The sequence below is a fragment of the Nycticebus coucang genome, chromosome 14 (genome assembly GCF_027406575.1).
Source record: "Nycticebus coucang isolate mNycCou1 chromosome 14, mNycCou1.pri, whole genome shotgun sequence".
NCBI lineage: Eukaryota > Metazoa > Chordata > Mammalia > Primates > Lorisidae > Nycticebus > Nycticebus coucang.
Genome location: NC_069793.1, coordinates 85,221,640 through 85,247,630, shown reverse-complemented (window position 1 = coordinate 85,247,630; position 25,991 = coordinate 85,221,640). Strand labels below are relative to the sequence as shown.

The window sequence follows — 25,991 nt, the reverse complement described above, 5'->3', positions numbered from 1 at the left end:
GGCTAAATTTCACAATTTGAGTAACAAAATCTTTGCAGTGTTCAGTGTTTCTGCTCAGAGTTGAACTGTTGCTGGAAAGACTTGATAGCCTTGGTTTCAATAGCTCCTTAAAAAGAGTCTATTCATGATGTCTCAGGCAAATTCCCTACTATTGAGGGGAATTTTGAGTGCTCTGTGGAATGTCAGTGAATTTCTGACGCATCCTGTAATGCCTGGCCAGGATGTGGATACTCAGTGATTCCTTGAACCACTCTGGCTCCAAATAAGAGGAGAAAGTTTGGTGTGACTTGGAAGATTCTCATTCTTGGTGCCATTGCTATTTTTTGCTTCCAGATCTTTCCCAACTAAATGACCTTCAATGTTAGTTAGTTATAGTATTACAAATATCAGTGCGTATCTTAATCTGATGTAGGAGAAGTCACAAAATTTTTAAATAATCTTTTTGTATTTTTTTCTAGGGATGGTGGGAACAATGTATAATTCAGGTAGTGACTGACACTTAAAAACTTTTCTGCAAAATTACCAATCCATTATAATTAATCTAATTTAAAGCCTATTCTTTTTTCTATCAGTATTAGGGAGATTTTATACCTATTTGCCTGTTTTCTTTTCCATTTGCTCTTCCCCTTTGAAATATATAATATCATCAATTTCTACAAACTAATCACATTACTTGAAATAATCTGCCAGGGAATTAAAATCATGATATTGGCATTATTCCAAAGCATAGGTCACCTGTCATCCTGCTCTTTTTACAGTGTTTCTGCGGAAGTGAGACAAATGTAACAATAAAAGGAGGGTCAAAAATAGAAATTTACTATTTGTATTGACAATTACAATTGGCTTTTTTACATCGATCTGTAAAACTTTTGTTTCAGACGTGTTTTATATTTATGATATTTTGACATTACAGTCTATTAAAAAAAGAATGTTGAAGCTATTAAGTTTACTATCTTCTTAATGATGTCTTTAAAAAATGTGGGGTTTGTACACTCTGTGGAGTCAAATTTTGCTTTACCAGAATATTTTATATATTCAACAGATTTTTAAAAAAGATTTCTTTAAGTGTCTTTATGTAAAATTAAGTATACATACGTGTTTTACTCTTAACATTCTTCTCTCCTACAGAGATAAATACATAAGCAGCTTTTACATTTTAATGGATAGAAATGCATGTTTTTTGCTTTTGCATTTCTAAATGAAATAAATGAAAGAAAAGTGAAAATTAAATTTAATAATTCATTTTAAAGCATTTAGTAGCTTTAAGTGCGGCAATTAATTTTCTTTGGCAGTCAGCTTTTTAAGGACAAGTAATTTGCTGATTATTCATAATTTTAAGAGTACCTAGCTTCTAAGTGTCTTAATTTTCTATTGGGATTAATTTATGTAAAATGATCCAGTAAATTGCTTCACTGTTAAGTGTCAAAAGAATTTTCTAAATATAATTCATCTTTATCCTTTTAGTGTTTTGTTTTACAGCATAACTTGATAGGCATAATCTCAACTGATGAATTTCAAGCATAATTTCTTTTAGCTGTAATAAGGTATTTGAAAAAAATAAACTTTGCTAATAGCAACATTTTTTCCTCTCTCTCTCTTTTTTTTTTATTGTTAGAGATTCATTGAGTGTACAAGAAACCAGGTTACACTAATTGCATTTGTTAGGTAAAGTCCTTCTCATACTTGTATCTTGCCCCCAAAAGGTGTGTTGCACACCGAGACCCCACCCCACTCCCCCCTTTCCACTCTCTGCTCTTCCTTTCTCCCACCCACTCCCTCCTTCTCTCTCTGCTCTCCCCTTCCCCCACCCCCACCCCCACTGTGTACTAGGTCATTAATCGTCGTCATATCAAAATTGAATGCATACAATTCATGTTTTTCCGTTCTTATGATGCTTTACTAAGAATAATGTGTTCCACTTCCATCCAGGTTAATACAAAGGATGTAAAGTCCCCATCTATTTTAATGGCTGAATAGTATTCCATGGTGTATGTATACTAGAGCTTGTTAATTCATTCCTGGGTTGGTGGGGATTTAGGCTGTTTCCACATTTGGCAATTGTAAATTGAGCTGCAATAAACAGTCTAGTACAAGTATCCTTGTGGTAAAAGGATTTTTTTCCTTCTGGGTAGATGCTAGGTAATGGGATTGCAGGATCAAATGGGAGGTCTAGCTTGAGTTCTTTGAGGGTTCTCCATACTTCCTTCCAAAAAGGTTGTATTAGTTTGCAGACCGATCAGCGGTGTAAAAGTGTTCCTTTCTCTCCACATCCACACCAGCATCTGTAGTTTTGAGATTTTGTGATGTGGGCCATTCTCACTGGGGTTAGATGATATCTCAGGGTGGTTTTGATTTACATTTCTCTAATAATTAGGGATGATGAGCATTTTTTCATATGTTTGCTAACCATTTGTCTGTCTTCTTTAGAGAAGGTACTATTCATGTCTCTTGCCTTGTCTTAATATATGGGATTGTTGGCTTTTTTCGTGTGGATTAATTTGATTTCTCTATAGATCTTACTTGCCGGGTCCTCCAGCAGTCACAGTTGAGGGAAGATCGGGGCCAGCCCGATCAGTCCCAGGGGCTGAGCGGGATGACGAGTGTCAGCAGCTTGAACAGGGACTCATGGAGCCGGGAGTCTGTGGAAGCAGGAACTCAACTTTATTGCGTCAAGGAGCCGCTTAAATAGGGCGTGGGGAAGGGGCGGGGAAAGGAGGCGGGGGATGAGGTACGTGAAATGGTGTGATGGGTGGTAAAACAAGGTTGGGCCAATGGCATGGTACCACGTTGGCTGTATCTAGGTAGAGGCAGTTTCAGGCCGGGCCTTGCTGAGTCATTGCTATGCGGAAGTAGCTCAATGGATCTACTTCTAGTCAAGCTCGGGAAGTTGCACTAGGCCTCAGGCACATGGCAGGGCCCAACACTTAGTTATTAAGCTTTTGTCTGATTTAAAATATGCAAATATCCTTTCCCATTGTGTGGGTTGTCTATTTGCTTTGGTTGTTATCTCCTTAGCTCTATAGACGCTTTTCAGTTTAATTAAGTCCCATTTGTTTATTTTTGTTGTTGTTGCAATTGCCATGAAAGTCTTCTTTATAAAGTCTTTCCCGAGGCCAATATCTTCAAGTGTTTTTCCTATTTTTTCTTTGAGGATTTTTATAATTTCATGCCTTAAATTTAGGTCTTTTATCCATGTTGAATCAATTTTTGTGAGTGGGGAAAAGTATGGGTCCACTTTCAGTCTTGTACATGTGGATATCCAGTTCTCCCAGCACCATTTGTTGAATAGGGAGTCTTTCCCCCAGTGCATGTTCTGGTTTGGTTTATCGAAGATTAGGTGGTTGTAAGTTATTGGTTTCATTTCCTGGTTTTCTGTTCAATTCCAAATGTCTATGTCTCTATTTTTGTGCCAGTACCATGCTGTCTTGACCACTATGACCTTGTAGTACAGCTTAAAGTCTGGTATGCTGATACCACCAGCTTTGTTTTTATTACTAAGAATTGACTTAGCTGTATGGTTTTTTTTTTTTCTGGTTCCATACAAAACAAACTATTTTTTCCAAGTCTTGAAAGTACGATGTTGGTATTTTAATAGGGATGGCATTGAATAGGTAAATTGCTTTGGGAAGTATAGACATTTTAACAATGTTGATTCTTCCCAGCCACGAGCATGGTATGTTCTTAATATCCATGTTGTTAATATCCTCTGCTGTTTCTTTTCTTAGGGTTTCATAATTTTCTTTATAGAGGTCCTTCCCCTCTTTTGCTAGGTATTTTGTTTTTTTTTGAGGCTATGGTGAAGGGGATTGTGTCTTGATTAGCTTCTTATCTTGGATGTTATGGCCATATACAAAGGTTACTGACTTGTGGACATTGATTTTATATCCTGAGATATTATTGTATTTTTTTTCTCTTCCAGGAGTGTTGTGGTCGAGTCTTTGGGGTTCTCTAAGTATAAGATCATATTGTCAGCAAAGAGGGAGCATTTGACCTCCACTGCTCCCATTTGGATGCTCTTTATTTCCTTGTCTTACCTAATTATATTGGTTAGAACTTCTAGCACTATGTTGAATAGAAGTGGTGATAGAGGACAATCTTGTCTGGTTCCAGTTCTAAGTGGAAAAGCAATTTTACTCCATTCAGTAAAATATTAGCTGTAGGTTTGTCATAGATAGCTTCAATTAGTTTAAGAAATGTGCCACCTAAGCCTATACTCTTCAGTGTTCTAATTAGAAAAGGATGGTGAATTTTATCAAATGCTTTTTCTACATCTTTTAAGAGGATCATATGTTCTTTGGTTTTGCTTCTGTTGATACAGTGAATAACATTTATGGACTTGCATATGTTAAACCAGCCTTGCATCCCTGGGATGAAACCTACTTGATCAAGATGTATGACTTTTTTGATGATAAACTGTAATCTATTGGCTAGGATTTTATTGAGACTTTTTGCATCTATATTCATTAGTGAAATTGGTCTGAAGTTCTCCTTTTTAGTTGGGTGTTTTCCTCGTTTTGTTATCTGGGTGAAGTTTGCTTCATAGAACATGTTGGGGGAAGATTCCTTTGTCCTCAGTTTTTTGGAATAATTTCTGGAGTATAGGAATAAGCTCTTCTTTGAAGGTTTGATTGAAGCCATCTGGATCAGGGCATTTTTTTCTTGGGAGATTTTTAATTATTTCTTTGACCTCAGTGCTTGAAATTGGTCTGTTCAGGAGCTCTATTTCTTCCTGGCTAAGTCTAAGGAGAGTGTATGATTCCAAATATTGATCCATTTCCTTCACATTGTCAAATTTCTTGGCATAGAGTTTCTTATAGTATTCAGAGCCAATTCCATAACATGGATTGTGAATTTGTTGATGTGCTGTCTTTCTGTTTTTCAGGTGTAGGCATCTAAAGCGATAACTTTTCTTCTCAGGATTGCTTTTGCTGTATCCCACAGATTTTTGTAGCTTGTGTCTTCATTGTTGTTATGCTCAAGGAGGTTAATGATTTCCTCTTTTATTTGTTCCTGCACCCAACTGTCATTCAGCATAAAGTTGTTTAATTTCCATGCCTTTGTGAGGGGTTGAACGTTTTTGTTGGAGTTGAGTTCCATCTTTAGTGCCTTGCTGAGAAGATACAAGGTAAAATTTCAATTCTTTTGATTCTGTTGAGGTTTATTTTATGTCCTAGGATATGATCAATTTTACAGAATGTCCCATGGGCTGATGAGAAGAATGTATATTCTTTGGCTTTGGGAGTGTCCGATGTACGTCTATCAAGCACAGTTGTTCTAGGGTATCATATAAGTCCCTTATATTTTTAATTTTTATTTAGTGGATCTGTCCAGCTCTATAAGAGAAGTGTTAAAATTCCCTATTATAATGGTGTTGTAGGGTATTATATTGCTCAGACTTATAAAGGTCTGTTTTAAAAGAATCTGGGAGCATTTAAGTTGGGTGCGTAAATATTTAGAATTGAAATGTCTTCTTGTATTTTTCCCGTGACCAATATGAAGTGTCCATCTTTGTCTTTTTTCACTTTAGTTGCTTTAAATCCACTTGTATCTGAAAATAAGATTGCAACCCCTCTTTTCTTCTGAATTCCATTTGCCTGAAAAATTGTCCTCCAGTGCTTAACTCTGAGTTTTAATTTGTCTTTTGAGACTAGGTGTGTTTCCTGCAGACTGCAAATGGATGGCTTGTGTTTTTTAATCCAATCAGCCAGTTTATGCCTTTTCAGTGGGGAATTCAAGCCATTAACATATATTGAGATAATTGATAAGTGTGGTAGTATTCTATTCATATTATTTTGTGAAAATCCATTGCTTAGTTTTATCTTTTATATCATTGTGGAAGCTAGGTTTTGTCCTTTAATTTCTTGGTGCTTACTTTGCTGGTGGTCCATTGTGATGGTCAGAGTGTAGAACAGGTTGAAGTATTTCCTGTAGCACTGGTCTTATTGTAGCAAATTTCCTCAATGTTGCATATCAGAAAAAATTTGATTTCTCTGTTAATTTTAAAGCTTAGCTTAGCAGGATATAGAATTCTGGGCTCGAAATTCTGTTGTTTAAGTAGATTAAAGGTAGATGACCATTGTCTTCTGGCTTAAAAATTTCATTACAGAATTCTGCATTCACCCTGATGGATTTGCCCTTGTAGCTCAATTGGTGCATACTCCTGGCAGCTTGCAGAATCTTTTCTTTTGTCTTGACTTTGGACAGGCTCATCACAATTTGTCTTGGAGAAGCTCTATTTGAGTTGAAGCAACGTGGGGTCCGGTATCCCGCTGAAAAGAGTGTGTCTTAATCTTTGGTGATATTTGGGAAATTTTCATTTATAATATTCTCTAGTATGGCTTCCATTCTTCTGGGGTATTCTTTTTCCCCTTCTGGGATACTGCAATTCATGTGTTTGAACGCTTCATAAAGTCCCATAATTCTATCAGTGAACGTTCTCCTTTCTCTCTCTCTTTCTGCATCTTTGACTATCTGAGTGATCCCAAGAGCTTTGTCCCCTACCTCTGAGATTCTTTCTTCTGCCTGGTCTAATCTGTTGTTGATACTTTCTATTGCATCTTTAAGTTCCCTAATTTACTGCTTCAGTTGCTTCAGCTCTTCCATATCCTTTCTATATTCTTCATATCATTCATCTTTTATTTGATTGTTTTGGGATTTTCTCTTGGTTATTTTCCACTTTCTCAGCAATTTCCTTCATTGTTTTCATCATCTGTATTTTAAATTCCCCTTCTGTCATTTCTAACTTTTCTTTATAGGTGGAATCCTCTGCAGTCCCTTGGGGGAGGTGGTGGTGGTTGCTCTGGACTGGTTTTTCATATTGCCAGGATTTTTCTGCTGATTCTTCCTCATGAGTGTTTTCTTTTATCTGTTTCCTTGCCCTAATTTTCCTTTCACTTCCTCTTGCTCTTTAACTTACCGTGCTTCTGGCCTAAGGTTTTGATGAGTCCTTTTGATACAGGACTAAAAAGATGAGAGGATTGAAAAGCAAAAAGGGAAGAAAGATTTTTAAAAAAGAAAAAAGAGAAAGGAGAAGGGGGGGTGAGTAAAGGGGAATATTGACAAAAAGAAGAGAGGCACAGAAAGAGGGAAACAGGAGTAATAAATTGTACAGTAGAGTATTTTAACCCACACCTTAAAAACCCCCCAACCTCTAAGGATGCTGGGTTGGGTGGTTCCCTTGAGGTCAGCAGCTCTTTGCCAGCCCGAGCAGACACGGTACTCCACCTCCACCAAATAGAGAGGAAAGACAAAAATAGTAGAAATCAAACCAAAACAAATAAACAGAAAACCTTACAGGATAAAATTGGGAGAAAAACCAAATAACAGTGGTAGAAACACTAGCAAAAATGAAGTTCTTATTATTAAAGAAGGCAGCAATGGAAAATTATATTTACACTAGAAAAATGAAGAAAGAAAAAAGAGAAGAAAAATCTAGGAGGGAAAAGTTGAAATAAAAAAAAAAATCCAAAAACAAAGCAGTGTATAAATCTTGCTGAATGTTGTCTGGGCAACAGGCGATCTTCTGGAGTATGAGATGCTAATCACAATGCTGATACAGCTGTACGAGGTGGAGATTGGAGGCCTCTCCTGACTACTTTGCCCTCACACCCTTCAGGGTTGAGAGCCTAAATCTCTCCTCAGTGTGCTTAAAAGACACTTTAAACCATTAACTTTGGCTAAGCAGAATGTTTCTCAGGAAGCACTTGCTGGGATCTCTCCTAAAGAGGCTGCCTGCTTATCCATGTGCCAAAACCAGTCTCACTCTATGCCCCTAAGGGCCAAGGCTTCAAAGCAGCCCTCCCATTGCCAAACACTGAATGTTGTGCTCTTCCCCAGTATCTCATTCCTGGCCTTTGGCACTGCTCACAGACAATAGATCACCTACCCGAGGTCTCCCAGCCTGAGCCTCACTCTGTGACCCTGAGGGCAGAACCTGCAGGGGCAGTTCTCCCACAATGGCTGCAAACAATGTTAGCTCCCTCCGTCCCAGCAGCTCAGTCCCGTGCCCTGGACAATGCTTAAAGTCACCCACACTCTCGCCCAAGTTATCCCAAGGTAATTCAACTGAGTACCCAAGTCCAAAGAAACGAAATAACCCATAGGGAAGGCTTTTCTTGTCTGCGATCTCATTGCTGTTGTAGTTATAGCTGCAGCAGCCCATTTGCAAACACTTGCCACTTCTCCACTGCTTTTGTCCTCCCCCTGGGGCCCAGAAGTCTCTCACTGTCTTCCTCCATCCCCAAAGGGATGTTTCTGGGCAGAGCCCACAAGCCAGAGATGCCTGGAGTCTTCTCTTCCCAATTTCACTGCTCCTGGTTGCAAAGAAGCTGTTACTTGGCTGCCATCTTGCTCTGTCCCCTTAATGGCAACATTTTTGAGATCATACCCTTGTAGACTAATCTCTCAGAGCACAAAAAACTGACACATAGCATAAGTTCCTATTTTATGACTGTTTTTTCCTTGATTTAAAATTATAGGATTTTATGGGAAAAATTTAAGCAAATTCTGACTACAGTTTAAGATATTTAAAAAAAAATCACAATTAAAGTCTCTGTTGTTTAAAATTTCTTAAATTTTTTATACCTTTTTAATTTTTTTAATAGTACAGTGAACATTTTAGAGAATTTTTGTCTTTTTAGTGATTTCAAAGTTATCATCAAAATTAGATTCTGCAGAATGCATCTTCCACCTTTTCTGTTATTATAGTTAATTTGTTGATTTTATTAGTTTTTCCAGTTTCACATCCAAATCAATTTTTCCTTTCTATAAAGTTCTTTAATACATGTTTATTGTGTTTTGCTTACTTCTGAATTTGTAGCCATTTCTAAGTTTGCCTTATCCCAGGAACGTTATCCTGGTAGCTGAATACTGTTAAGATACAAAACTGTCCCATAGAGTCTTTGGCAATGATAGAAATAACCTTGATTTGCATTATCCTGCCTGGTACCCACACATGGCTATTAAACACTTGACATGTGGCTAGCACAATTAAAGCTATAAATTTTTAACTTTTTTAATGTTAATCACCTTAAATTTAGATAGGTATATGTGCCTAGTGGCTGCTGGAATGAACAGTCTGGCAAACTTGAGGACTTGTTTTTTGTTTGTTTGGCTTTTTTTCCCCCCATGGGACTAAACAAGGTCTATGATTTAAGAGCAAAAATTTAAGATTTATCCCATGGTTCCTGTGGATCTTTGAATAAATGATCAAACTCATTTATTCTAAAGAATAAGATATTATCAATACCTTAGATACTCAAAGAAAAGGAAACATGACAGTATTATTCTTCAAAATTATTTTCATGCATAATATAGAACAATTACTTGAATTTTTCTATTCAAATAGCATTTGTTAAGAAAATATAGCTATACTAGGGGTTTTGACATTGAAGAAAACAGGCAGAAGAAAAATAAAAATATCTTACTTTGTATTCTAGGTGGTATTTTTTACATTTGGTGCATTATCTTTTCAAAGCTTCTCGATGAAGGAGAAAGCTATGGCCTAGAATTGACAGTATTCTTATTTGTGAGGAGAAAACATTTGTCAGCATGAGAGAAACCTTACGATGGAGAAAGGGCTGCGGAAAGGATGAAGTAAAGATTTAGTTGGTAAAAGACAATAGGATTTGGCAACTGTTTGAAGGCTGCTAAGGTAAAGGGTCAAAGGTCACTGTGAAGCTGAGCCATGGTTAACAGTGTGTGGTGATTTTATAACCTAGAGGGAAGTGAAGAGGACAGCTGGCTTGGGGTAGAAGAGTAGTTTTCAACATGTTGATTAAAAGGTGCTGATTATTACATCCAGAGGATGTCACAAAATACCCCAAAGCCAGACTGAAGGGCAGAGAAGAGCTAGTTCCTTACTAGCCATGTGAATAAAAGATTCAGGAGGCAGCTGCATGGCTTGCTCATTTCATATCACATGCCCTTTGCGCCCTCATCTTCCCCTTATGGCGACTATAACAAATTTCATTAGAATTTTGTATAGAAAAGATGGGAGCCATGGAAGGGAACACTCGGTTGAGAAAAGGATACTTATGAGAACAGAATCCCAAGAAACATCTAGGCCAAGTCTGAAAGTAAATGGCTGAAGAAGTTCATGAACTGTGTGGTTCAGCATCACAAAAGCTGAGCAGGGAGAAAGTTGTGCAGAAAGAGATGGCAGTGGCTTGCCCCAGGGCAACAGAAGGCTGCAGATGACACAGAGTCTCCCTGTGACCTGGAGAGTGTGCTGATATAAAAGCATAAAGCAGAAAGGTGGTTTCCAGAAGCTGGGGCAGAGGGAAACAAAGCTAAGTTGCTGTGCAATGGGTATTAAGTTTCAGTTATGCAAGGTGAAAAAGCTCTTAACAAAACTGTGTCGTGCATTTAATTTCTTGACAGGGTAATTGTAACTTCATTATTTTTTACCACAGTTAAAAGAAAGGAAGGAAGAAAGGGAGGCATGGAAGGAGTGTGCCCTTGCTATTTCCCTGGAGTCTGCAATATAAGCAGAAATTGGGACAAGGATCTTTGGAACTGGCTGGGTTTTTTTGTTGTTGTTGTTTGTTTGTTTTTTCCTTCTCCTGATGCACCTCTATCTGGTTTACTCTTGATTTGGGCGAAAGTGTCTCTGCAATTACTCTAAAATGCTTGGGTTTGAGATTAAGTAGGTATGACCATGAAACAAATAACTCTGCAGAGCAGTCATTTAACATCTAAAATGGTATAAAAATATCTGAAAATGCGATTTGGTAAAACAAAACCGAACGAGGAGCACTCCCCAGCAGAGCTCTTTGTAGAGAGAACACAGGTGTCTGTCTGTGCTGCCTCACACCCAAGTCACAGCCACGGGTACCGAGTACCTGCCACATGATTGGGATGGCTGAGAAACCGTGTTTTTAATCTTATTTAACTTTAATTAATTTAAATTTAGCTACACGTGTCTGCTTGTTATCATACTGGTCAACGTAAGTCTAGAAACTCCAGAAAAGTTATGAAGTAGGAACTTGATCCTTGAACATACTGGATTTGAAAGAAAAGCTGAGGGAAAGACTTCACAGTTTGGCCAGAGTTCCAGGTTATGGTTTTAAAATGAATATTTTAGATACAGTGCTGTTGTGTTTCTTTTATATTTGATCTCATTGACTTTGAAAGTATACAGAGATATAAAGTGGATAGAGACAACTTTTCAGAGTAAAATGAGCTTAGAGTAGAATTTATGAACTGCTTTAATCATTTTAAAAGTTATTTTCACCTTCATATAAATGTGCAAAACAGGCAGCTGAGTAGTAAGAGTCCTCACCTGAAAAGATGTTCCTTATTCAGAAACAGGAACTGGGCTGATCAATTAAAAAAATAATGACACTTAAAAAATATAATTGAAGAAAATTTAAGAAAATTTAAATTTAAGAAGAAAATTTAAATTTTTTAAGGTAAAACTTAAAAAATTGTTACTTTTCCCCCATGTTCAGTACATGTATCAACAGATCTTTCAGGTCAGAATATATCCTCCCCTGAGCTATTCTCATGGCTTCCCAACTGCTTTTTATCCTCTTAGGCCCAGGGGCTGTATCACCCCCAGAATTGTATTACTAAAAACACGAATCTGATCCACATCTCTGCTTAAGAATTCAGTAAATAAGAATATAATAAAATGTTCCGTGCTTGTTTTTTGATGTCTTTCATTTTTGGAATTAAGAGGGTAAGTGGACATTTTTTCAGCTGATGAAAAAGAATTGGTAAAAACACTTTTGTTAGCATATTGGCAGTAAATAAGAAGTTTAAAAATATTTATAACCCAAAACCCAGTAAATTACCTCTAGGAATCTTCCTAAAAAACTATCTTAAATACTGTCTTAAAAAACTATCTTGAGACTATGTCTCAAATCTCTTTATATGAAGATATTTGTCATGGCGTTATTTGTAATTGTGAAAATTGTCCATAACTTAAATGGTCAACAATAGGAAAATGACTAGGTAAATGAAAATTGCTGAAATCCTGTCTTCCCACACCACGCTGTGCGGCATCTGCCAGGGTGTGTGTGTCTTGTGCTAGTTTGTGGCCTGCGTTTCTGCCAGTCTGATCTTCATCTGTGCCCCCCTGTGCCTCGCACATTGTAAACGCCCAGTGAATGCTTGCTAAATAAGTGAACAAATCGATGTTGACACAGGTGAAATTAGTTTAAGTTGCTCCTTATCAATTGGTAAAACTAAGAGGTGTTATATTCATTTAAGTGCAGTTAGCTTCAATTTCCATCTATAATGAAAAGGTATTTCAAATTTAAACCACTTATGTTCCAGAAAATATTTTTGTAGATAAAATAACAAACATTTAAAGGTAAATTCAGTTCTGAAATGTAACAACTATGATTTTTATGAAAAAAATCATTTTAGTAATAAATCATTCTGTATCTCCAAAGTACCCTAGTACATTTATTTTTTAATTCTGTTCCTTGGATTGAAAGTCTGGTACATTTTTTAATGTAAAAGATTTTACGGGTTTTTTTCTCCCCTATGTGTTCTCTAAATTTTATGTATATTTTATTATTGTAAAATTTCTACATATTTGCCTATTTTTCTTTTTCAATCTATGATTTTTTTTCTTCATAATGAGTTGCTCCAGCTGCTTTGTTTATTTGAAATGATCAGTTGTCTAGAAAATTGCTTTTCACATACTAGCTCATTAAGGCATATACAAAATGTTTGCAATGTGATTTTCTATAACTTATAGAAGCCAGCAAAGGGAAGAAATTAGTTATTTCCTTTTATTTTTCTGGATGAATCTTGATTGTGATTGATGTAGACGAGAAACACCAGTGTTAGCATTCTGAATTAACCCTTTTAATGTGCAGTCCTCTGGTGTGCTTGACTGGTACACTGAGGCCTATTTGTCATCACCTTATAAACATTACCTAGATGCCTCGTTATTTCTGAAACCTTACCAGTTTAAAGTTATCATTATTTAATATAGTTATTTCATTAGAGCTCTGAAAATTGATGCAGATTGTATGCTAAGCTTATGAGGGCAGCGAAGATGTACGCTTTTTTCACCTGGCGTCCTCAGAGTCTATCATAGTATCTGATAAGACTCAAGAAATCGTTGAATGCGTGACTGACTACTTTTGCTAATTTGTTTTGTAACTGTAAAGAATTTTGTAAAGTAAAATAGTTAAGTGATTTTACTAACTACTTTGTGTTGTAGGCTTTTTGATACCCTGTTTACCCGAAAATAAGACATCCTCCGAAAATAAGACCCACTTACAGGAAAGATAAGACGTCCCCTGAAAATGAGACCTAGCGCATCTTTGGGAGCATACCTTAAAATAAGACACTGTCTTATTTTCGGGTAAACAGGGTAGGAGTAAGAAAGACTGAGGTTACCTACTAATGAAGGGGTATCTGGGAGAGAGTGGGGAGAAAGAGAGTTTTCCCCTTTGAAGCAGGGGTCTGTTGATACACCTTCCTGGAGCAGTCTTTGTTGTTTCCTCTTTGCCTCTACTTCTGAGCAATATTTAGTTTCTCGGGTCTCTGTCAGATTGTCTTACTTTCCTGTAACTCTAGTCATCGTCCTGAAAGAATCTTCTTGGTCAAGCTACTTAACCTCAGGTCTATTTGGGCAGAATTTCTACATGGGCTGCAGATTAGCTTCTATTCTGACAAGTTGGCATCTTGGTCTAATTAGCTGTGGCCAGGAGACAGAATCATAAATATAGGTTTTGCTATCCTTAAATAAAGGACCACCTAGTGCTACTTTCTCAGTTTAGAAATTTCCTCACAAGGGTTTGCTGGCACCTAAAGCTTACATTTTCTTTTGCAATAAATACATGTTCTCATGTTCTTTGGTTTTCTTACTTAGTCTTTATAACCTTTATAAACCATGACATTGGCCATAATTTTATGTTATGGCCTTAGCGTGCTTTATATTCCAGAAATTTAGAACATTACTTTTATCATGGAAAATTAAGTTACCATTTCTCTCATCATTTCTCTTGGCTAAGAAGGAGTTCAACACATGCCCCTAAATGTGTCCATGGAGAAGGAAGGAAGCTGTTTCCTGGCTGGAATTTGTGTGGCTTATGTCACGCACAGATGAGGACACTAAAATATTTTCAATATTTAAAAAGATTTTAGTGAAAATTTTAAAAACTTAAAAATTACAGCAATCTACCAGTAGTTAGTACTAACAGAATAACAAGTAGAACCATAAGAATTAGTGTATTCATTTCTTAAACTAACCTCTAGTTCTCCAACTTCTAACTTTTTATTAATGTTTCGAAACTTTGTCTTAGATATGTTTATTACTATTTAATTTAGAAAGCCCACAGGCCAATGAATTGGTTTGGAGAATTGTGTGTAATCCTGTTTGAATGGAACCTTTCCTTTAGCTTTCAAATCGAAAGGGATTTGAAATATACTCTAATATACTGTTAGAGACCATCTCATTTGGAGGTCAGCAGTTTTCAGTCATGTCAACTATAGGGTAAAGATCTATTTATGGTGATGCAGAATATGACAAGGGAAATGACATTTTAAGGAACCGGCGGGGCACCTCGCGCTATGTTAGATGTTTGGCGCATTATCTCATCTATCCTATGGAATTACGCATTTTCTTTGATCTGAGACCCAATGTTTATTCTGGTTTCACATAATCCTATTTATTTATTCTGCTTATCTAGTACCTTAATAATAAATGTATAGCAATTTAACTTTTCTTAGAAACTCATTATTAACGTGTAAAATTTTCTTTTAAAAATAGGATACAAGAATCAGAGTAGCTCAACCCTTGACAAGAGGACCAAGTGCCTTTATTCCAGAGAAGGAGGTAAGTTCATCTGTTTTTAAAAGTACAAAGTGCGATTTTTTTGAAAAATTGTTTCCCTGTATCCAAGAATAGCTCCATTTTTAATGTGCAAGTAAAGATATATTTCACTCGGGTTTTTTATTGATATGTTGGAAAACTATTATTTCTGTCATATCAATAAGATATAGACATATCTCCAGAAGAAATTATGGAGAAAATTTCTTTTCAGCTTCACTTAGAAGTTTGAGTGCCTAGTAATTTAACTATATTTGATTTCATATATAACGTTTATGAACAAAATGGCTAAAAGTAATAAAATATAATATTAACCCCCAAATTATAAGTTTAAAAAGGGCACTGTTTCATGGTGATTATAGATAGGTTGTCTGGATATTAAGGAAAGATAATTTGAAATGAAAAAGTAAGTGTCCAAACTAAACTTATTAGATAAAACATAATATAGACGTAGTCACTTTTCTTTCTTTCTTTCTTTTTTATTAAATCATAGCTGTGTACATTAATGTGATCATGGGGCACCATACACTAGTTTTATAGACCGTTTGACACATTTTCATGACAATGGTTAACATAGCCTTCCTGGCATTTTCTTAGTTATTGTTTTAAGACATTTATATTCTACATTTATTAAGCTTCACATGTACCCCTGTAAGATGCACCGCAGGTGTAATCCTACCAATCACCCTCTCTCCGCCCATCCTCCCCCCTCCCTCCTCGCCTTCTCCCCCTTCCCATATTCCTAGGTTATAACTGGGTTATAGCTTTCATATGAAAGCCATACATTAGTTTCACAGTAGGGCTGAGTACATTGGATACTTTTTCTTCCATTCTTGAGATATTTTACTAAGAAGAATATGTTCCAGCTCCATCCATGTAAACACGAAAGAGGTAAAGTCTCCATCTTTCTTTAAGGCTCCATAATATTCTATGGTGTACATATACCACAATTTATTAATCCATTCGTGGATCGATGGGCACTTGGGCTTTTTCCATGATTTAACAATTATGAATTGGGCTGCAATAAATATTGGTACAAATATCTTTGTTATAATGTGATTTTTGGTCTTCTGAGTATATACCTAGTGGAGGAATTATAGGAATGAATGGCAGATCTGTTTTTAGATCTCTAAGTGTTCTCCAAACATCTTTCCAAAAGGAATGTATTAATTTGCATTCCCACCAGCTGTGTAGAAGTGTTCCCATTTCTCCACATCCACGCCAACATCTCTGGTCTTGTGATTTTGTGATATGGGCTAATCTTACTGGAGTTAGATGATATCTCAAAGTAGTTTTGATTTGCATTTCTGTGATGATCAAGGATGATGAGCATCTTTTCATATGTCTGTAGGCCGTGCGCCTGTCTTCTTCAGAGAAGTTTCTCTTCAAGTCCCTTGCCCAGCCTGCGATGGGATCAGTTGTTCTTTCCTTGCTTATACGTTTGAGTTCTCTGTGGATTCTGGTTATTAAACCTTTGTCGGACACATAACTGCAAATATCTTCTCCCGTTCGGGGGGCTGTTTGATTGCTGTACTTACTGTGTTCTTGGCGGTGCAGAAGCTTCTTAGTTTGATCAGGTCCCACTAGTGTACTTTTGAAGCTGCTTCAATTGCCTGGGGGGGGGGGGGTCCTCCTCATAAAATACTCACCCAGACTGATTTCTTCAAGACTTTTCCCTGCATTCTCTTCTAGTATTTTTATAGTTTCATGTCTTAAGTTTAAATCTTTAATCCAGTGAGAGTCTATCTTAGTTAATGGTGAAAGGTGTGGGTCCAGTTTTAATCTTCTACAGGTTGCCAGCCAGTTCACCCAGCACCATTTGTTAAATAGGGAATCTTTTCCCCACTGAATGTTTTTAATTGGCTCGTCAAAGATCAAATAACGGTAAGTAGCTGGGTTCATCTCTTGGTTCTCTATTCTGTTCACAATATCTACTTCTCTGTTTTTGTACCAGTACCATGCTCTTTTGATCACTATCGATTTATAGTATAGTCTGAGGTCCGGTAGTGTGGTTCCTCCTGTTTTGTTTTTATTTCTGAGTAATGTCTTGGCTATTCGAGGTTTTTTCTGATTTCATATAAAACAAAGTATTATTTTTTCAAGATCTTTAAAGTATAGCAGTGGAGCTTTACTAGGGATTGCATTAAAATTGTATATTGCTTTGGGTAGTGTGGACATTTTAACAATGTTGATTCTTGCCAGCCATGAGCATGGTATGTTTTTCCATTTGTTAACATTTTCAGCTATTTCATTTTTTAGAGTTTCATAGTTCTCTTTATAGAGATCTTTCACGTCCTTTGTTAGATAAATTCCCAAATATTTCATCTTCTTTGGCACAACTGTGAATGGAATAGAGTCCTTAACTGCTTTTTCAGCTTGACTATTGTTGGTATATACAAAGGCTACCGATTTATGAATGTTGATTTTGAAACTTGAGATGCTGCTGTATTCCTTGATCACTTTTAAGAGTTTTGTTGTAGAATCTCTGGTGTTTTCCAGATATACAATCATACCATCTGTGAAGCACGAAAGTTTGATGTTTTCTGACCCTATATCGATATGCTTGATTGCCTTTTCTTTCCTAATTGCAATGGCTAAAACTTCCATTACAATGTTAAAGAGCAGTGGAGACAATAGGCAGCCTTGTCTGGTTCCTGATCTAAGTGGAAATGATTTCAATTTAACTCCATTCAATACGATATTGGCTGTGGGTTTGCTGTAGATGGCCTCTATCAGTTTAAGAAATGTCCCTTCTATACCAATTTTCTTAAGTGTTCTGATCATGAAGGGATGCTGGATATTATCAAAAGCTTTTTCTGCATCGATTGAGAGAATCATATGGTCTTTGTTTTTTACTTTGTTTATGTGCTGGATTACATTTATAGATTTACGTATATTGAACCAGCCTTGAGACCCTGGGATAAAACCGACTTGGTCATGATGTATAGTTTGTTTAATGTGTTGCTGGATTCTGTTTGTTAGGATCTTGTTGAATATTTTTGCATCCATATTCATTAGTGATATTGGTCTATAATTTTCTTTTCTTGTTGGATCTTTTCCTGGTTTGCGGATCAGGGTGATGTTTGCTTCATAGAACATGTTTTGTAGTCTTTCTTCTTTTTCTAAATTTTGGAACAGGTTGAGTAATATAGGTGGTAGTTCCTCTTTAAAGGTTTGGTAGAATTCTGACGTGAGCCATCTGGTTCCGGGCTTTTCTTTTTAGGTAGATTTGTATGCTTGATGCTATTTTAGAACTTGATATTGGCCTGTTCAAGATTTCCACATGATTCTGGCTCAGTCTTAGAAGGTGATGTGCTTCCAAGTATTGGTCAATTTCCTTTAGATTTTCATATTTCTGAGAATAAAGTTTCTTGTAATATTTATTAAGGATTTTTTTAAATTCTGAGAAGTCTGTTCTTATTTCGTCTTTGTCATTTCTGATCGATGAGATTAGAGATTTTACTCTTTTTTTCCTGTTTGGGGTAGGCAAAGGTTTAATCTATTGACCTTTTCAAAAAACCAACTTTTTGATTTATTGATCTCCTGTATAATTCTTTTGTTTTCAATTTCATTTAATTCTGCTCTAATTTTGGTTATTTCTTTTCTTCTACTGGATTTGGGGTGGGAATGTTCTTCCTTTTCTAGTGGCTTGAGATATCCCATTAAGTTGTTAACTTCTTTTTCCGTTCTCTTGAGGAAGATTGCAGTGCTATAAATTTCCCTCTTAGAACTGCCTTTGCTGTATCCCAGTGGTTCTGATAATTCATGTCTTCATTGTCGTTTTGTTCCAAAAATTTGGCAATTTCCTTCTTAATCTCATCTATGACCAAGATATCATTCAGAATAAGGTTATTTAACTTCTATGTTGTTATATGAGTATGCAGATTCCTGTTGCAACTGAATTAAACTTTTATTCCATGGTGGTCTGAGAAGATGCAAGTAACAATTTCTATTCCTTTAAATTTACTGAGGTTAGACTTGTGACCTAAGATGTGAACGATTTTGGAGTATGTTCTATGGGCTGATGAGAAGTATGTGTATTCAGTTTTATTGGGATGAAATGTTCTATAGATGTCTGCTAAATCCAAATGTTGTATAGTTAGGTTTAAATCTAAAATTTCTTTGCTCAGCTTCTTATTGGAGGATCTATCCAACACTGCCAAAGGAGTGTTGAAATCTCCAACTGTTATGGAGCTGGCGGAAATCAAGTTGGTCATGTCTGTTACAGTTTCTCTTATTAATTGAGGCACATTCTGGTTGGCTGCATAAATATTAATAATTGAAATCTCATCATATTGAGTATTACCCTTAACAAATATGAAGTGACCCTTATCCTTCCTTACTTTTGTTGGTTGAAAGCCTATTGTGTCTGCAAATTGGATTGCAACACTTGCTTTTTTCTGATTACCATTTGCCTGAAATATGGACGACCATCCTTTTACCCTGAGTCTATATTTATCTGTTAAGGTAAGATGTGACTCTTGTATGCAACAGCTATCTGGCCTGAGTTTTTGTATCCAGTCAGCCAACCTGTGCATCTTAGAGGACAGTTTAAGCTGTTCACATTAATGGAGAATATTGATAACTCTGGTAAAATTTTGGGTATCGAGTTTTTCGAAGGTCCAGTGGACATTTTTAATTCTTTCACCACTGTGGAAGTTGAAGTTTGATCAAAACTTTCTGAGTGAGTTTACTTTTTTGGTAGAGGATTGGGCTGGTCATTATGGAGGATAGGTCTGAGAATATCCTGAAGAGCTGTTTTGGTTATGGCAAATTTCTTCAACATATGAATGTCATTAAAGCATTTAATTTCTCCATCATAAATGAAACTCACTTTAGCTGGATACAGGATCTGGGGTTGAAAGTTATTTTGTGTTAGGAGATTAAAAGTTGATGACCACCCTCTTCTCACTTGAAAAGTTTCAGCAGGGAGATTGCAGTCATTCTAGTATTGTTCCTTTTGTAGATAATGGATTTCCTATGTCTGGCTGCTTTGAGAATTTTCTCCTTCATATTAACTTTAGTGAAGTTAATTATGAGATGCCTGGGGGATGTCTTGTTCACGTTGTATCATGCTGGGGTTCTGAAACTGCTGTCTGAATTTCAGAATGTCTTGGCATGTCCGGAAAATTCTCTTTCATAATTTCATGGGGAAGAGCCTCTGTTCCTTGCAAAGCCACTTCATCGCTTTCAGGGATTCCAATGAAGTGGATATTAGCCTTCTTCAAATTATCCCAGAGCTCTCTAAGAGAATGATCCATTTTTTCTCTCCATTTCTCTTCCTCTTTGAGAGTTTGGGAGCGTTCAAAAGTTTTGTCTTCAATGTCAGAAATCCTTTCTTCTGCTTGCTCCACTCCGTTACTAAGGATGCTACTGTATTTTTCAGATCTTTGAGGGCTAAAAATTCTTGCTTCAGTGTGTCAAAATCTTTGGTGGTTTTGTCTTTAAATTCTTCGAATTCTTTTTTTTTTTTTATTAAATCATAACTGTATACAATGATATGATTATGGGGTATCATACACTCACTTCATAAACCATTTGACACATTTTTATCACAGTGGTTAACATAGCCTTTCCGGCGTTATCTCAGTTACTGTGCCAAAACATTTACATTCTACATTTACCAAGTTTCGCAAATACCCCTGTAATATGCACCACAGGTATGATCCCACCGATTCCCCTCCCTCTACCCACCCCCCCCTTTCCCACTTCCCCCTATTGTTAAGTTGTAGCTGGGTTATAGCTTTCATGTGAGAGTCCCAAATTAGTTTCATAGTAGGGCTGTGTACATTGGGTATTTTTTCTTCCATTCTTGGGATACTTTACTAAGAAGAATATGTTCCAGCTCCATCCATGTAAACATGAAAGAGGTAAAGTCTCCATCTTTCTTTAAGGCTGCATAGTATTCCATGGTATACATATACCACAATTTATTAATCCATTCGTGGATCGATGGGCACTTGGGCTTTTTCCATGACTTAGCTATTATGAATTGGGCTGCAATAAACATTCTGGTACAAATATCTTTGTTATGTTGTGATTTTTGGTCTTCTGGGTATATGCCCAGCAGAGGAATTACAGGATTGAATGGCAGATCTATTTTTAGATCTCTGAGTGTTCTCCATATATCTTTCCAAAAGGAATGTATTAATTTGCATTCCCACCAGCAGTGCAGAAGTGTTCCCTTTTCTCCGCATCCACACCAACATCTCTGGTCTTGAGATTTTGTGATATAGGCTAGTCTCATTGGAGTTAGATGATATCTCAAAGTAGTTTTGATTTGCATTTCTCTGATGATTAAAGATGATGAGCATTTTTTCATATGTCTGAAGGCCTTGCGCCTGTCTTCTTCAGAGAAGTTTCTCTTCAAATCCCTTGCCCAGCCTGCGATGGGATCCCTTGTTTTTTTCTTGCTGATGCGTTTGAGTTCTCTGTGGATTCTGGTTATTAAACCTTTGTCAGAGATATACCCTGCAAATATCTTCTCCCATTCTGAGGGCTGTCTGCTTGCTCTGCTTACTGTGTTCTTAGCTGTGCAGAAGCTTTTTAGTTTGATCAAGTCCCAGTAGTGTATTTTTGAAGCTGCTTCAATTGCCCGGGGGGTTCTCCTCATGAAATACTCACCCAGACCAATTTCTTCAAGGGTTTTCCCTGCATTCTCCTCTAGTATTTTTATAGTTTCATGTCTTAAGTTTAAATCTTTAATCCAATGAGAGTCTATCTTAGTTAATGGTGAAAGGTGTGGGTCCAATTTCAGTCTTCTGCAGGTTGCCAGCCAGTTCACCCAGCACCATTTGTTAAATAGGGAATCTTTTCCCCACTGAATGTTTTTAATTGGCTTGTCAAAAATCAAATAGCGGTGAGTAGCTGGATTCATCTCTTGGTTCTCTATTCTGTTCCAGATATCTACTTCTCTGTTTTTGTGCCAATACCATGCTGTTTTGATCACTATCGATTTGTACTAAAGTCTGAGGTCTGGTAGTGTGATTACTCCTGTTTTGTTTTTAAATTCTTTGAATTCTTGAAACAACTTTTGATTTCTCCTCGAATTTCTAATTCCACCTTTTGAATTGCTCCTCAATTTTCTAATTCCAAATTTTCCTCCATTCTATTAATCATGTTTGGAATCCAAATTCTGAATTCAGTTTTTGACATCTCGGCCAGCTATTTATGAATGGGATCTTCAGTTACATCTGCCATATCTTTCCTTGGGGTGGTTCATCTATTCTGGTTATTCATGTTACCAGAGTTTTTCCGGTGATTCTGCCCCATGATTATTTTACACCGTTTGACTTTTCCCCTGGAGGTTTGTTGAGGACCTGTACAGTGCTACAGCCTAAGAAACTGGGGACCTGTTTGGTGTGGTAGGGCTAAGTGGCTCTGTCTTGTATTCAGCTGGTCTCTGTCTGACCCTAGTGAAACAGTTACTCTGGGTTGAAGTCTCAGCTGTGGAGAAATACCAGCAATTAAGTCATTCCGCCCCCCACAGGTAACAATTGGAAAAGGAAAATCAAACCTTCCTACAACCACACACGCAGGGCACCACTTGGGTAGTCCTTGTGCGATTGGCTCAGTTCAAAAATTCCAAATCAGTTGTCTCAGTCAGCACCTGTCTCAGGTGGGAGAGTTTAAAAGGTCTCTGGCAACTAGATCACAGGGGTCTGCTGACAACTCACTTATGACTTGCTCTGGTGCTCCATGAAGTCAGGAGGACCAACCCAGCAAATAGATTGGTCTGGGAAGGTTGATGCCTCCTTCCCCACCTTGCATTTCTGATGCAGTCACTGATAACCCTGCAGGGCTGTGACCCAGTTGCCTTCAATGAACAGATACTCCAGGGGTTTGCACCTGCCTGAATCACAAGGAAATCTATGTCTGCCCAGCCAGGCCGCTGCTCTCTGCCTCTATCCAGCAGGGGGAGGTGAGGCCTGACAACCTCCGGCACTTGATGGAGGCTGGGGGGTGTTCACTCATTTCCAGCCCCGCCCTTGATTGATGTTACTGACAGAACACAACGACTTTTTGGGAATTTGTTTCTGTTCCTGCTAAATTCCCCTTCAGAAGAGAAGCTTTTTTGAGTTCCCAGAACCTGTGCCTCAGGCCCTATCTGTGCTGCTTTACAGTCTCAGCTGTTTGTATTCACATCATGGTTACCTCTGCGAGGTGTCCAGCCTCTGCCTGCCCTCCTTTGTTTAAGCTGATGGTCCCCTGGCGGCCGGGTGCGTCTTAGGCTCAGTAAAGCAGTCTTCTGGGTCAGCCCCAGCCTGGGAATCTCACAGCTCTGCTGCTGCGTTTTCTCGTCCCCGCACTCCACCCAGGCTGGTACCGCCTCAGGCAAACCCTTTACTCACGGGGCCTGCGTTTCTGTCCCAAATCTGTTCCACGGTGGTTGCCACCTGAGAGGACCCTTAGCCTCCTCTGGTTGCCCAAAGAGACAGGGGGTGTGACTCCAGAATATCCAGGGGTAAGCCCTATTGTTGCCAAAAACAGCTGCTGCTCTGCGCCTTAGGGCACCGCTGCTCCGGCGTGGTTCCCTCTCAGCTGACCGTCCTCTCCTCACTCCCATGCCACAGAATCAGCACTGACCAGCTGCAGTCCAGGCCCTGTCCACACCCCTCGAGAAATCACCCAAGAATCTGGACTCCTTGGGGACAGGCCTCCAGACCTCAGAGTGAGAGTAGAGAGGAATAGAATTGCAGGTAGAGAATATATACAGTTTTATATAGTTTTATGCCTGGCAGGAGAGTGCCATGGCACCCTAGTAGGTGAGGTAGGTCCTGTTTTTAGAGGGTCTCTCCTGTGGAGTGTAGAGGGAGGACTTTTGAACTCTGCTGTTTGTTTGTGGGGCACTCCGAGCCGTTCTCATGGGGGAGGGGACTCCCGTCCTCTTGGTGATGGATTTTGTACCTTTTGTTTGTATCCTTGGGGTTTCAGCTCGCCTCAGAGGGGTTGATGTGCGTTCTTCAACCTTGTCTCGTGGTGCAGCTCTAATCCACCAGGTTACTTGCTAAATTTCTGTCCTTTTACTCTCCTTCTGGACGGGAGCCTCTGTGGAAAGCTGGCTTCAGTCAGCCATCTTGTCTCCTCCTCCCGTAATCAGTTTTCACTTGGTTCGAAATTTTTGATTAGACAAGATGTAACAGAATCTCCAATATAATTCTGTATCTTTCGTAAAGATGGGATTCAAGATGGTAAAGCAAGGGAGCCTGCAAAGTGAAAGAAAGGAGGTTAAATTAATACAAGGTTTGTGTCCATTTTGTTAGTTCACATCTCTTTGAAGGATCACAGCAGTGTGGAAGAGCTGCTCAGATTCCTAGATGCTTCTCAGAAATATTTGGGCTAAGAAAAGTGCAAAAACCACCAATTGAGTTTTTTTCTACTTCAAGGAGTAATTTATTCATATTGTACATAGTTTTTCTGTATATTAATTCACTGTTTACTGGAAAAATATCGTTTATCTTATAGTACCAGTATTATTCCTATAGTGTTCTGAAATTAGTTAACAAATATTTACAGAGCATCTATTTTGTGCCAGGCATTGTCTTAAAAGAAGGCACTGGTAGAATTGGAATCATGCCAGATCATCGCTAGAGTCAGCAGTTCTTTTCATATTGATATCACTTTTTTAGTGACTTTACCATTTAAGTAAAAACTCAAGAGACAGTAACATTTTGGGAGCTCAGTGGCGACCATACAGTAGAGCATCTGCCATGATTATGCCTCTTTCCCTCTTATAGTTTGGGGCTGCTCTTAATTGCATAGTATTTATTAAAACTTCCTGAAGGACAGTCATTTTTATAGTATATATTTGAAGATAATCTGGTTTTCAGGATATGTTGCTTCATATGAATCTATTAATGTATACTAGGCATCGAGTTAGACACAAGAAACCAGCAACTTCTGCTGGGGAAAGCAAAACAAACATAACCAGTATCCTATCCCTGCTTGTATGTGGTTCATCTGGATCCTGTTCTGTTTTTAACTGTCATCTTGGTCCCTGTAGTTAGCAGCGTGGGGGAAAATGGGCGAGTGAAAGTATACTTGGCTCTCTAATGAGCTATGCCATTATAATTAACATTTCCTCACAATTTACACTTTTCAAAAATATTTTCTTTGGGATTAAATGTCCCTAAATCAGTACTGCCTTTGTATAATTTGTACTTATTTTTCAGAAAAGTCTGTGTACCCCGCTCTGAAGAGTAAACAGAGTTTCTGAATAGCAGTGTGGATCTTTGGAAAGACCATTAGTCTGGACTTTAGGAGATCTGGATTGTAGACTAGGCTCTGTTATTAAGAAGGTGCATGAGCTTGAATTTAAGCTTGAGTCTATTTCCTTATCTCTAAAATAGGAAACATATTTTTCTTAAGTCTAAAACTCTAATTCTAAAATACAAATAAATAATGAACCAGTCCTAGAATTACACATTTCATGTCCATTAATACCCACAGAGCTGGGTCTTTCTACGAGGTGCTAATAAGCTCTTAACACCTTCAGAGCCAGTTCTTGGTGTGATGCCCAAACTGTCATTGTGTATAAAAACTATATTTAAATAATCTATTTTTGAAAAAGCCCTTTTGATTCCCTCACATGGAAGATGTCCATTTTAATAACTTTCTTTGTTTTTAGTAATTAATATGATAAGGCTGAAAATAGGAATGTGTCTTCTAGTGTCCTTATTAATTTTTCAATTAACACTTTCCTGCAAATTATCATACATTCCTTCTTCCCTAAAAAGATGAAGCTTTTTTTTATGTTGAATAACTAAAAGCAAGTAAAAGATCAGACTGAAAATTTGTCTAAAAATGATGTAATTAATTATCTTCATAGAGAGATGAAAGTGTAAATATGTGTAACTCAACGCTATGGCTTTGGCCTCAAAACAAATTGATGTGACAGTGGCCAGGCAAGTGGGCCCTGATAAATCTGTCTAATGTGCCTTGAAACACAGATGGAAGCTTCTTTTCTTCAGTTTCATAGCTGTGTGTAGAATGTTTGATAATTTAACGTTTGTTGTTTAATAAATTGTGGTACCAGAGCCAAAAATGCGTGGTGCTTTATTTTTTTCATTTCTGTTCTTCATATGAGCAGCTGCATAATTTCAATGTCTGTTAATATCAAATGAATATTCATCTGCTTCAGCAGTGGCACAATTTACATAAAGGATGTGCTGATGTTTCAGTAGTTATTTTGTTTTGT

The 25,991-nt window shown here is 37.5% G+C and overlaps 1 protein-coding gene across 1 annotated transcript in view; it reads left to right on the top strand.

Moving 5' to 3' along the window:
* The window catches only part of SESN3 (sestrin 3), an 89,470-nt gene that overhangs the window by 30,442 nt on the left and 33,037 nt on the right, over positions 1 to 25,991 (top strand). Inside the window, exon 2 of the mRNA XM_053561343.1 lies at positions 14,735 to 14,800. Coding sequence (XP_053417318.1) covers positions 14,735 to 14,800 — 66 coding nt within the window. The remainder of the gene's footprint in view (positions 1 to 14,734; positions 14,801 to 25,991) is intronic.